The sequence below is a fragment of the Saccostrea cucullata genome, unplaced genomic scaffold, assembly GCF_032062105.1.
Source record: "Saccostrea cucullata isolate Sc308-1 unplaced genomic scaffold, CSIRO_AGI_Scuc_v1 ctg2415, whole genome shotgun sequence".
Lineage (NCBI taxonomy): Eukaryota > Metazoa > Mollusca > Bivalvia > Ostreida > Ostreidae > Saccostrea > Saccostrea cuccullata.
Genome location: NW_026941316.1, coordinates 44,124 through 57,175, shown reverse-complemented (window position 1 = coordinate 57,175; position 13,052 = coordinate 44,124). Strand labels below are relative to the sequence as shown.

Sequence of the window (13,052 nt, the reverse complement as noted above, 5' to 3'; positions counted from 1 at the left end):
AAATGACAGTGTTTGTATCCATCAGGTCAATCAGTCACTTATAAAAGGGTAGGGAGGGAGGGTTCAAATCACCTACCGGATATATAAACATGACAGTGTATGTATCCATCAGGTCAATTAGTCATTTATAGAGGGGGGGGGGATAAAATCACATACATAAACATGACAGTGTATGTATCCATCACAACAGTCACTTATAAAAGGGTAGGGAGGGAGGGTTCAAATCACTTACCGGGTATATAAACATGACAGTGTATGTATCCATCAGGTCAATCAGTCACTTATAGAAGGGGGGGGGGGATAAAATCACTTACATAAATATGACAGACTGAGTGTACATAAGGTATTCAAGCACCTCTAGAAAGTGTTAACTGGTGGGGAGATCAAATATTTGTAAATGATAAAGTTAATTTAAGCCCTGAGAAATGGGGAACTGCTATTGCATCTGAATATTTTTGGGGAAATATTATCTTTTAAGCAAAATGAGGCTTGGTATTACTGCTAGAAATGGTATTAATGCATAACATTGTACATAAATCAAAAAACTCATTAGTCATACCCTTGGGAATGGTTTCACAGATAAAAATTCCATATATCTAAAAAAAAAAAAAAATAACGGTTACATTATTTTACAGTTTGAATAAAGAACACAGCTGTTACGCATTCAAATGATTTCGTAAAAGACAAGAATATTTCTAATGGTGTACAATGGAGTGACGTCAAAGAATAAAACTGAAATTGCTTGCATCAGCAACATATCAAATGATTGCTTTTATTATTTCTTGACGATTGCTTGAGGTGTTTTGTTGCTCACTTCAAATCAAGGAGCCTTGTTAAGAGTGAATTAAACAAACCATCTGTTGAATGTAATGAATCAATAACATGAAATCATTGTCAGACGTATTGACCAAGCTAACAATAAATCACCATTATCACATGAAAAGACAATCACCGGCCTAGTTTCATCTGTTGAAGGGTAATGTAATGGAGTGCTTGTTTTATGATTTCAGAATATCTGCTCCTGGATCCCAGCTTTCTTCAGAGTCAAGTAAGTCATCCAGGCATCTGAAGGAAAAATATGCACAAGACAAATGATGTGAACAGTTTAGACAGTAGCTCCTGATACAAATGATAACATTCAGACTGCCTTAAACTACAATCCTTCACACTGGCATAGGTTTATTCAGGGATTGTTTAGGGATATCCATTCTAAAAATTTATTAAGATTGCATCACATTTCTTTACAAACTTGAAGACTTAAATTTCTTTAAAGTCTATTGCCTTTTACACAACCCCCAAATGCTTGTGGACATAGACCCAGAAAAAATTTACAATATAATGTATGAATAGATAAGTGGATGTCCAATATGAAAAGTTAATATATGATTTTACTGAATTTATACAAATAATTCAAAATACAGACCATAATGGCCAGAGTGTGATACATATTAAATTAAGCCCCAAAACGTGTTTGTTCTGTAGAGATTCAGACATCTTGAAGAAGAGTGGACAGGATGCCATTCAGTATTTGTCGTTCCAGCGTTACCTGATTATTTACACCACGATAGTGATGGTGCTGTCTGTTGTCATCATTGTACCCGTCAACTTCTCCGGTAACAACAGTAAGTACTCATATAAATCGTGGTAAAGGGGTTGGGGATCAGGTATTCTTAAGTTCTGTGAACCAAGTTAAGAACATTTGTGTCGTATTTCTACCCATCTTTTGGTATTCAAGACTTGTGGTTGAATCAATAACATCATTCTTTGTTGCAAGCTTAAAATACTTGTTGCAAAAAAAGTTAAAAATATCAAGAATGCTATTTTGTATTTTGTAGTTGGAAATGCAACAGATTTTGGGCATACAACCATTGGGAATTTAGATCCAGAGTAAGTTATCTTAATTAAGAAGACCTGCGAAAAAGTTATATAAAAGGAAATGAATAACAGTAAATCTTTAGTTCAACAAAAGTTTGTAGTGTTTCCATAAGATTAAATATTTTGGTTATTAGACAATATTCAGATACAAAATCTTGTATTGGTTCTGGATTTTGATAGTGTTTCCAAATTTTTTGGTAAAATTAGAAATTTTATGAAATTCTTTCAAAATGCTAAAATCATGAATTAGCTTATTTGATCCTAATTTCCTGTATCATTTCCAGTTCTCCGCTGCTGTGGGTCCATGCTGTCCTAGCTGTGGCCTTCCTGATTTTATTGGTCGGTCTGATGCGACATTTCCGCGTTAATCTTCAGTATCAGGAGGATGAGCAGGTGTCAAGGACACTGATGATCTCAGGGATCCCTAAAAACCAGTGCTACAAAAACCAGATCACCCAGCATTTTGAGTAAGTAGGATTTTGTCAATTGTCATCTTCCAGAGTGTTAGAAGTAAACCAGGTGATCTGATCTTGGTGATACTGTTGTCATCTTGGGTCACTGTCATACTTGGAAATCAAAGTTCAAATATGAAATATTGGATATTCTTGTACTAATTGCCTTGTTTGCCAGAAGTGTACCTCATTTAAAATTGCAGACTCTGAATGAAATAAGATTTATACCATAGTAAGCATTTTGTTGCTCTTGAAAACCAATAAGTGGTCAGGACAAATTGAACTATTAAACAACAACAAAAATCTGAGCACATGTGAAGGATAAGTGCTAAACATAAATAGTCGACACAATGGTAGTGAGTGATTTAATATAATGAATTATCTGCCTTTTTAGGGAAGCATACCCCGAAGCGAGTGTGGTTGATGTCCAGTTTGCCTACAACATCGCAGAGTTAGTGAAACTGGATGAAAATAGGTAAGAATTCAGAACATGCAAATTGAATCAAAGCTGAAATTGTGACCAAGTCTTTTAAGTATCGTTTACTGTAATTTTAGGAGGGTAGCAGAGGAAGCTTTAAAAAATTCTAAAATTGAGTTTGAGAAGACAGGAATTCGTCCAACCATGACACCGGTCACCTGTGGACAGTGTTGTTGCTGCTGTGCTGCCTGTGGGTGCAAAGAGGTCAGGGATACTTTTATTGGGTCTGATGTCTTAGATATCTGTTAGAAATCAAGAAACGTGTACAAGTTTATAATTTGATGATCTTTTATAATTACTATGATAAACACTTTCACCATAATTTTAGGTACTATCTAAATGCTACATACATAGAACAGTGGATGCCAGTACTAATCTTGATTCTATATTTAGGTGGATGCCATTGAGCATTATGAATCAGTGGCCAAAAAATACCGGGAAAAGTGTGAGAAAGAGAAGGTAACTGCTTATCAGGATCCAGCGGGGATAGCCTTCGTCACCTTCTACACTGACCTAATGGCTGCAAGGTCTCAGTATTATAAATGTAGTAAAGGCAGTGTAGCTCAGCTTATTCTCAGATTTGTGAATCTTTGGCTTTTTGATGATTTATTCTCAAGGGCATTATGTTTTGTTTCAGGGTGAGGAGTGATTTTGAGGGTACATGTAAAGGCAGCAGTAACCCCCAGAACTCCTCCCTCAACCAGAAGCTGGGGGTATGGAACTGGAGTGTTCACTATGCCCCCTCCCCAGAAAATATCTACTGGTAACGCTCAATAGTTACATACATATATGTTAAGTCCATCCAATGGAAGTAGAAGATATTGCTTAAAAATGATAGATAAGTTACATGAACCACTAGTTAATACTGACTACAAATGATTGTAGGGAAAACATTTCTAAGTCACGCTGGAAGTGGTGGATGATGGCTATCATCGTCAATGTCATCCTTGTCGTCATCCTTTTCTTCTTCACCACTCCTCTAATCATCATCAACACCCTCAACCAACTGGAGTACCTCAAACCGCTAGAGGAACATGTAAGTACTATACATATTTACATAAAAATGTAAGTATCTTGAGGCTTTAAAGGAACTGTTCTAGTAAGTAAGGGTAAGTGATTGTGATAAAATATAAATACTGATGAAAATATCCACTTATAAAGGGGAGATCCAGCTGTAGAGTGGGATAATTTAAATTAAGTGAAATCATTTTAATCCGTAACAGGTTTAGATTTCATGCTTTCTAAATATTCACCAATATTTAAATTAGGATGGCAATCGATTGCAGAATTGCTACTCGGTTAACCGCAAAACGTTCCGACCGATTAACCGGTTAGTCATATCAAGATATACATTTTGACATTTTCTTTTCATATAGTACACAAAAAAGCTAAAAAGAAGTTAGACGTTACATTCTGTTTATTATTTTGATCGGGGAATTTTATGTACATAAGAGTATTTTTTATTTCAATTTCAATAGACAAGAAAAAATTAAGAAAACCATGAATCTTGATTGAGAAAACAGACAGGGATAATTTTCCAATGCAGATGTTTTAAAGAAGTTAATTCTGCGTTGTCACCATAATCAGAACTAGTCTATATCTGAACTCTCACATTATATACAATTTACAACGTTCTTTATAATAATATAATTTAATAGATAATGGCAAAATATAGACATACTATAATTAAAAGAGCTTAACGGTGATGTTTTTAATATCATTTAAAAAAAACAAAGGACTATCTGGGTAACGGCATGATGTTATACAAACTGTACAGTAATTAACACTTTACGAATTGACCAATTACCCTGCGATCTCAATCTTGACAGCTATAATTACCTCCAAATATTCTTAATTACAAGATGTGTAAAAATGCTAAATAAAAATTTATGCAGCGCTTTCCTTTTTAAAATTTAAAAAAAAAAAAAAAACAGAAGGGATTTTAAGGAAACTTCGCTCAAATTTACGTATATTTTATTTTTTCCGACTAACTGCTTACGGATTTTCTAACCGATTAGCATCGTTCCGACCGATTAATCGATTAACTGGTTACAAATTGCCATCCCTAATTTAAATGCAAACATTCTCCAGTGGAGTGGATTCAAGTTTGTTTAAAATCATGGGCCCTGGTGTTAGGTATATGCACCTTGGGGGTTGGGAGCCACATTATGGGATCAGAAATTGACATTAGAATATAGTGTAAGAATTGTTTAAAAGCATCTTCAGAACAGCACTTCTTATTTGACCCAGGTAAGCATTTTGGTCCATGGCCCTCTTATTTCTTAAACTGTATGAAGCTAAATACAAGCTGTCTATCAATTAAATGTTGTAACAATTACATTTTTTTCTGCTATATTTATTTGAGTTATGTATTTTCATTTCAGATAAATAAAATTGTAAGCTTTTTGTTAATTTATGCTTTATGATATTTTATGTTTTCATGAAAGTTTGTGCAATACAAACTTTATAAAGCTTTTCACTTATAAGGACAAGCTCATGGTATTGGATTGCATGCTTTCTAATGATTCTATGTAATACAATGCTTTTGAGGTGTAACGTTTGTTTAAAATAAAATCATCATTTAATTTATTAAGAACTTTTTACAATGATAATAGGTATCGAATAATGCTCTTATGTATCAAATATTAGTCACTCTTTATTCTTTTTTTTTTTTTTTAATGATTTGAAAGAATGATTTGTAAGAAAAACATATTTTCTTGAAGACAATGTATAAAATATATAATTATATAAAGAAATTGAACTTTACTAACACTTACATGATTTTGCACTGCAATTGTATGCATAATTTTGCTGTGAGCATTTGGCCTTATCTTAAATTCCCAGCTAGGTCAAGTGGCTTGTCAAAGAATTATGTTATCAATTTACATGTATGAACACTACATTTACTCTTCTCTGCAAGTAATCTAGTCTCTTCCACCATGCGCATTTCCCATTTAGACTGTATATTACAATGTATATGATGGATAATTTGAGTACATGTGTACTCAAAAAAAACATTCCCGTTTTCAATTTTTGATAAACTGCAAAGCACTTTTTATTTGTAAAAAATTTTATTTTTGTGTTATCAGGAACTGCTTGCGAAATTTTTTTCTATAAGCATACAGCAAAAACCTGCATTCGTGAAAAATTTGTCTTGCTTAGCCTTATAAATACCAAATTTGGAACTTGTGAAATAAGGTTGACTCACAAAATTTGGTGATCTCCAGTTTTCAAAAGTCAAATACCTGGGTAATAAAATTGAGATTTCCTAGAACTGGATAATTTTCTGACTACCTTAGAATTCCAAAAGAAAAAAAAATTCTGCATGCTGATACCCCATCATGAAATGCACTATTAAAATCCTTTTTTTCAAACTGTGGACTTTGATCATTAGAGATTTTTACTTTGGTTTCCAGAGTCCACTGTTGGTCCAGTTCTTGCCCACCTTGTTGCTGTGGACATTCTCAGCTTTACTGCCCAATGTAGTGTACTACTCTGACTCCACATTTATAGGACACTGGACTAGGTAAACATTTAATATTCAGTTGTGAATATTTATACTCCTGTTTATTGACAGATTTATTTTGTGTGGCTGTGTTTGTATAAAGGGAGAGTGGATAAAAAAAACTTTTCAAATGAGAAAACTACTGTAAGTGGTCTATATGAATAATATTCCTGTTTATTATAGAACTGCTGAGCACCATGCTATAATGGTCAAGTCCTTTATATTCCTGATTCTGATGGTACTTATCCTTCCCTCACTAGGATTAACGAGGTAAAATACAGCTTAATTAGTTTTCATTAAAGGGATTAAAAATATAGCAGAAGCTATGGTATTTTGAATATTCTTGTTCAAGATACTGAAGTTGAACTATATTTTCTTATTTTTATACATAAGTTTAGAAGATAGTGAATTTGTATACTTATTTTATGTTGTAGTACCAAGGCTTTAATTCAGTGGTTTGTCCTGGATAGAGACTCAAATTTCCGTTGGAAGTAAGTTTGGAGAAAGAGAGAGAGAGAGAAAACTTACCACAATGCTGTGAATAATCATTGCTGAATTCTGCTACTTACACATACAGCTTTTAAGCTTGATGATCTTTGTCTTTGCAGGTGTATATTTTTAGCAGGACATGGCGCTTTCTTTGTTAACTATGTGATAACTGCAGCTTTTATCGGGACAGCTTTAGAATTAATTCGATTTTCTGAACTCTTCATGTACGGTCTCAAGTTGTTACTGGCTCACTCGGCCGCTGAGAAAACAGCTGTCAGGAAGGTAGGTCTTTCTCCTTGTTACAAAATTTGAACTCTCCATAAAAGAAATTAGTGCTCTGCCTGGTATTTCCCAGACCTTGTTTTTTGCTCTTTTTTTCATTTGTCTTTGTTGAGACATACAAGTATGTTCCATGTGAAAAGAACTTGAAAGGATTTTCTATGTGTATCTTGCATGAAATTCATGGGGAAAAACTGTTGGTGTCTCACTGTGTGTTCTTTTCACATGAATTTCATGAAATGTACATAAATCAATGCACTAGAGGTGCTTTAGAAATGTACAATTCTTCCTTATTCTTAAAGAATGTGCATTTCTTATTCTCTACTCAAACCATAGGAATTGTTGATAACAACTGGACATGATTTTGGGCAAAAATGAATAAAAAGTTAAATTTCACTTACTAAATGACTGCATGACAAATTTTCCCCTTCAGTCTGTGCTGTGGGAGTTTCAGTATGGTATACAGTATGCTTGGATGTTGTGTGTGTTTGCTGTACTTATGGCCTACAGTCTTCTGTGTCCACTGGTAGTTCCTTTTGGTAAGTTCTTTACCCTTTATCAAAAGACTTAGCTATTTAATAATCAGGTTTTGCCTGACATGAACTTGACTGCATCAAGTGTTGAGTAGACATATAATAACAACAAAGTGACGAAGTACATAAAATTAATGTCAAAATTAACAATGACGAAGTTTCATCCTTTCTTTGTTGTGACCTGAGACATGGATCCTTTTTACTTCAGGTTGGGTGTACATGATTCTGAAGCATGCAGTAGACAGATATAACATTTACTTTGCCTACAAACCGTCAAAGATAAACAAGAAGATTCATTACACCGCCATTAACTTTGTCATCGTAGCCACCATACTCCTACAGTTCAATGTCGTCTTCTTCACAGCTCTCAGATCAGGTAATTATTGTACACTGGGTATGAAATTAGAATTAAAAATTTGAAGAGGGCAGTTTTTGTGGTTTGTTGGTGTTTTATATCAGTGTTTTTTTTTTTGTTTTTTTTTGTTTGTTTGTTAAGTGTTTTGATGAAATTGCATCATATTGCAGATATAGTTTATGGTAAGTCGTGCAATGGAATGTAGTAAATTACCAAATTTAATGTAGCATATTATCTGGTGAAGTTTAACTTTAACATTTACTTGCCTACTGTATTGGTGAAAGCTGATAAATTGCTTATTAATTATAGCATTCTTGTACATTGCTTCGAAATATATCTAGGCATTCTTGAGGGAAGCACATTTTAAATCTGTAAGGGATAAACTGACCTGTGGGTCTCTATCATTGTTTCTTTCCATTTAGGTCAAATGAGCTATTTTTAAGTGTCTGTCCATTGTCTAGCTGTCATCTGTTAACTTTTTATGTTTTCAATTTTATCTTGAAAGGTTTGTAGTTTTATGTAGATATGAGACACTTGGTGTAAACAAATATAGTAACTTTGTAGTAATTAAGAGATAAAGTCATGTTTCCATTTGGGGGGGGGGGGGGTAATAATCAATAAATAATGGGTAGTAAAAATAGGAAAGAGTGATTTCAAAAGTTTTTAGAGTACTATTGGAACCAAATGCAGGGTAATGTCTAATATTAATTACAAATGTTTTTTTTTTACATGTATTTGTCTCGTCTTCTGTCTCTCTTTTATTCTTTACTTTTAGTATCTTTTTATCGGTGGTTGTTGATTTTCAGTCTCTAAGGTTCTAGCAGTTTTTATTGAGGAAGACCTTTGATTATTCTGTTTTTTTTTTCTTCTGCTTCCTAAACCGAAACTTTGAAGCCTCATATATTTGTATGCTTAAAAATAAACAATAATTAGTTATCTTAACTGTCTGCATGTATACACTGTACCAGTGCTACTATTTCTTTAATCAAGTCCTGTATATGACTGGATTAATTGGACTGGTATATTGTGTAAAATGTCCTGAAAAAAAACCTGAGACAAAATATATACCAAGAAGTTTATATACCTATACCTGTTTTGCACATTTAATAAACTTTTCCATTCTAGATTGATTTAAGAAATAAGGTATCATTTTAAAAATGAAAGCATCTATCAGGATATAAATATATTTGTATGCGGGTTGGTCACTGACCATTAAATTCCTGTATAAAGCCCTTTATTGTGTAAAATGCTTATGATGAATATATACCAAAGATATACCTATACCTGTTCTGCACATGTAAATTATAAATAAACTTTTCCATTCTAGATTGATTTAAGAAATAAGGTATCATTTAAAACATCTATCGGGCTATAAATACGGGGTTGGTAGATGTTCATTATAAAGCCCAAATGTTTTATATGATACCTTATTACTTATTTTTACATTTGTGACTTATTCATACTTTATATTTGCCTGATCGTGACTTTTAACGTGTGAAATGCATCATTTTTCAAACCCAACGGCATGTATGTAATCCACTGCACGTGCGTCGACCCTTTATGATGTCACTGAGAAATTACATTGAACGTTTATCCATACGCACATCTATGACCTCTTGACCCTGTACCGTTATTTATACAGTTATAGATACGCATTGCTTTCATTAGTGTTATATAAAGGAAAACATTTGCAAATGTAAATATTTATATATATCTCACATACTGAGGAATCCTATAATGTATTGTTAATCTTTACAGAGAAATCAGAGGTGTAAATGCATCACGTCTATTTACTAAGTAATTAGGGCTGTAGATTATAATTTTTTTTAATTTACTAATTAGAACTGTAGATGTACCATTTATGTTTGAATCAAGAAACTCTATACATACTGTTTTGTTTATTGAGTTATTAGAATACGTAATATATAGTTATTGTTTACTGTTTGAGTAATCATAGAATCACCATTTCTGTTTACAGTGAGTAATGAGAGCTATAAATATTTTGTTTACAGTCAGTAATGAGAGCTATAAATATTTTGTTTACAGTGAGTAATGAGAGCTATAAATATTTTGTTTACAGTCAGTAATTAGAGCTATAAATATTTTGTTCACAGTCAGTAATTAGAGCTATAAATATTTTGTTTACAGTCAGTAATGAGAGCTGTAAATATTTTGTTTACAGTCAGTAATTAGAGCTGTAATTATTCTGTTTACAGTCAGTAATGCGAGCTATTAATATTCTGATTACAGAGGCTGTAAATCCAGTTTTTGTCTTCTCCTCGGTGGCCCTCTTTATCTCCATTGTTATGTTCGTCGGCCGCGCCTTCTTTGGATGGTTTAAAAATCTGTCCTCAGCCACCAGAAAATATATGGTAAGGGCAATAACTCGGTAAGGAATCATCATTTGGCATTTGAATGAAAAAGCACTTTTAAAACTTTTAAAAGCATCAATATATCACCAAAAATCAAAGAATAATGTGCATAAATAAAACAAAGAATTTCCTTGTGTAAAATGTAAATGAATGATTTGAAAACTTAATGTGCATGAATTCAATACAAATGTATTTACTTTATGTCAAGTAGAGGAATGAAAATGAAGGCATGAATGTTGTGTTCCTTTCTAAAAAGAAACTGTGCATTAATATATAAAAAAAGATTTTTTTTTGTAATCTTAAGAAATTGTGTTTGTAGCTTAGTTGCTTATAATTTAATATATTGGTCTATGCCTCTTTTACTTGTACAACAGATCATGGCTAACTTGTGATATTTATCAACAAAACAACTGTATTTAACATCTCTTTATTTAAAACAGAAGTAAGCTATATTTTTGAAATTTTGATTGTACAGAAAGATCATCCCAAGGAATCAAATGCTAGGTCACAAAATTCTCCCTCAATTGATTCTCCAGATGTAAGTTCCTCAACACTTGATTATGTGCACTGGAGGAATGCTGCTGATATTCCTCAGCTACATTGGCATTAAGCTTGAGCATGATGCTGAAATATGTATCTAATGAATTAATGGCACTAACACTGTATACCAAGCTCTGCTATCTTAATAGAATTTTCAGATATAACTAATTTAGACAGGTTTCAGAAGAAAAATGAAAGTTGTAAAACTCCAACATAGGGGATTTCACATTAAATTATTGTTTATTCTATCTTCTACTTGTCATGACCTGTTGGACCTAGTATGGGGGGGGTAGTATTGGGGGAGGGGGTGTAGTGGGAGAGGGGGTATTTCAATGTTGTGTATGTTTATGCCAGGTTCAAAAGTTCAAAAATCCCAGTAAGATTTTGATATTGCAAGTTTAAATCTCAGCTGAGATTCTAAAAAAAGCAAATGTGTAGCTGGTCTGAAAAAATTCTCCATCTCAAGTATTTAGACTAGTAAGCTATATATATATCATTATATACATTTGTTAGAATTAAGCAGCACTTCACATATGGGTTTTGTCTTGTCTTTTTTTCTTCATAACTCAAGGTATCATAATATAGCATCATAAACATTCAATTTGGCAAATGACATCATGTTATTGTAGACACTTTTTATATGAATTTACACAACATACATTGATAGTTGATGTTTTTGGTTGATTCCTTGGATAGCAATGTTCAGGTGGGTTGGTATTCAGTATATCCACCCCTTCCCACAGTAAACTGGTACCCTGCTCCTCGTGTTGCTTCTCTGTTGTATCATTGTGGCGTCCTCTATAGTACCCTATTGATTATAAGCTTTGGTCATTGTGTTACTGGTCATAGTACCCTGTTGACAGCTTTTGTCTTTGTGGCCTCTGTTATATTGTGATATTTATAACTTTCCTCCTTTTTTGTCCACTGCATTGTCAGAACACGGAGGATAATTGTGAAGAAAAGGTAGGAAACCAACTGTATAACAATAGTGACATACAGAAAACCAACTGTGTAACAATAGTGACATACAGAAAACCAACTATATAACAATAGTTACATACAAAAAACCAACTGTAAAACAGAAGTGACATACAGAAAACCAACTGTATAACAATAGTGACATACAGAAAACCAACTGTATAACAATAGTGACATACAGAAAACCAACTGTATAACAGAAGTGACATACAGAAAACCAACTGTATAACAGAAGTGACATACAGAAAACCAACTGTATAACAATAGTGACATACAGGAAACCAACTGTATAACAATAGTTACGAGGGGTTATGAAAAAGTTCGTGGACTGAGGCTATAAAATTAGTACTATGTAGTCTGTGCTTTCAAAATTTATATGGAACATAAAACAACAAAAAATAAAGAAATGTTGAAAATGTTGGCTTGATACGTTCATTATTTGCCAAATTATTATAAAATAAAAACGGCATTATATGATCACCCGGCGCTGTCGTCTTTTATTTTCATGACGTCCGACAACGTCATTGTTTATTCCAATGTCCTCTTCTTCTACCTCATGCACTTTTTTGGATGAGATTTCCTGGAGATGCGTAAGAACTTCAACCCGTCTTGTTTTTATGACTTTACAATGTCATAAACAGTGGCTTTCAATAAATATAATATTCCATATGGATTAAAACATTTGGAGAGATCTTCGCTTGATTGTGCCAGTATACTTTGCTTTTAAGAGTTCAATATCTACAACACATGATCAACGTTATTTTTTGACGCGATTGATTTTTCACACCTTGACTACAAATCGACATTAACTGTGTATCCCTTTTCTCTCTGAATATATTTTGACATTAAAAGACAAGTATTCTGGATGCATATTATTTCTCTGTAGCCAATTAAAACATTTCTTAGGTCTATACCATTTTTTCAGGGGCAAAACTTGATTGAATGTTGGAAAAAGAAACTCCTCCCCCCTTTTAACGTCATTTTCAAGGCCTCATTTATTTGGACTTTCCATGTAAAATTTACGATAAAATTTCATAGAACTTACAAAATGAAGTGAAAATTTCATATTTTATGGAGAAAATGTGTCCCGACACATACCTGAATTAACAGGATTTTTGGATGTCAAATGTTCATATCAAAAGAGTTTTTTTCTCAGTTACACATAGGTCGCAAAAACGTCGTGTTCGAGGTTACGC

The 13,052-nt window shown here is 33.1% G+C and overlaps 1 protein-coding gene across 1 annotated transcript in view; it reads left to right on the top strand.

The window, feature by feature from the left end:
• Positions 1 to 13,052, top strand: part of LOC134257615 (CSC1-like protein 2) — a 49,921-nt gene that overhangs the window by 34,566 nt on the left and 2,303 nt on the right. Inside the window, exons 21-37 of the mRNA XM_062740203.1 lie at positions 1,011 to 1,048; positions 1,483 to 1,622; positions 1,836 to 1,887; positions 2,160 to 2,342; positions 2,722 to 2,802; positions 2,883 to 3,009; positions 3,199 to 3,332; positions 3,443 to 3,568; positions 3,691 to 3,841; positions 6,222 to 6,331; positions 6,494 to 6,580; positions 6,745 to 6,801; positions 6,919 to 7,081; positions 7,512 to 7,617; positions 7,820 to 7,987; positions 10,217 to 10,338; positions 10,814 to 10,876. Of these exons, the coding sequence (XP_062596187.1) occupies positions 1,011 to 1,048; positions 1,483 to 1,622; positions 1,836 to 1,887; positions 2,160 to 2,342; positions 2,722 to 2,802; positions 2,883 to 3,009; positions 3,199 to 3,332; positions 3,443 to 3,568; positions 3,691 to 3,841; positions 6,222 to 6,331; positions 6,494 to 6,580; positions 6,745 to 6,801; positions 6,919 to 7,081; positions 7,512 to 7,617; positions 7,820 to 7,987; positions 10,217 to 10,338; positions 10,814 to 10,876 (1,908 nt within the window). The remainder of the gene's footprint in view (positions 1 to 1,010; positions 1,049 to 1,482; positions 1,623 to 1,835; positions 1,888 to 2,159; positions 2,343 to 2,721; positions 2,803 to 2,882; positions 3,010 to 3,198; positions 3,333 to 3,442; positions 3,569 to 3,690; positions 3,842 to 6,221; positions 6,332 to 6,493; positions 6,581 to 6,744; positions 6,802 to 6,918; positions 7,082 to 7,511; positions 7,618 to 7,819; positions 7,988 to 10,216; positions 10,339 to 10,813; positions 10,877 to 13,052) is intronic.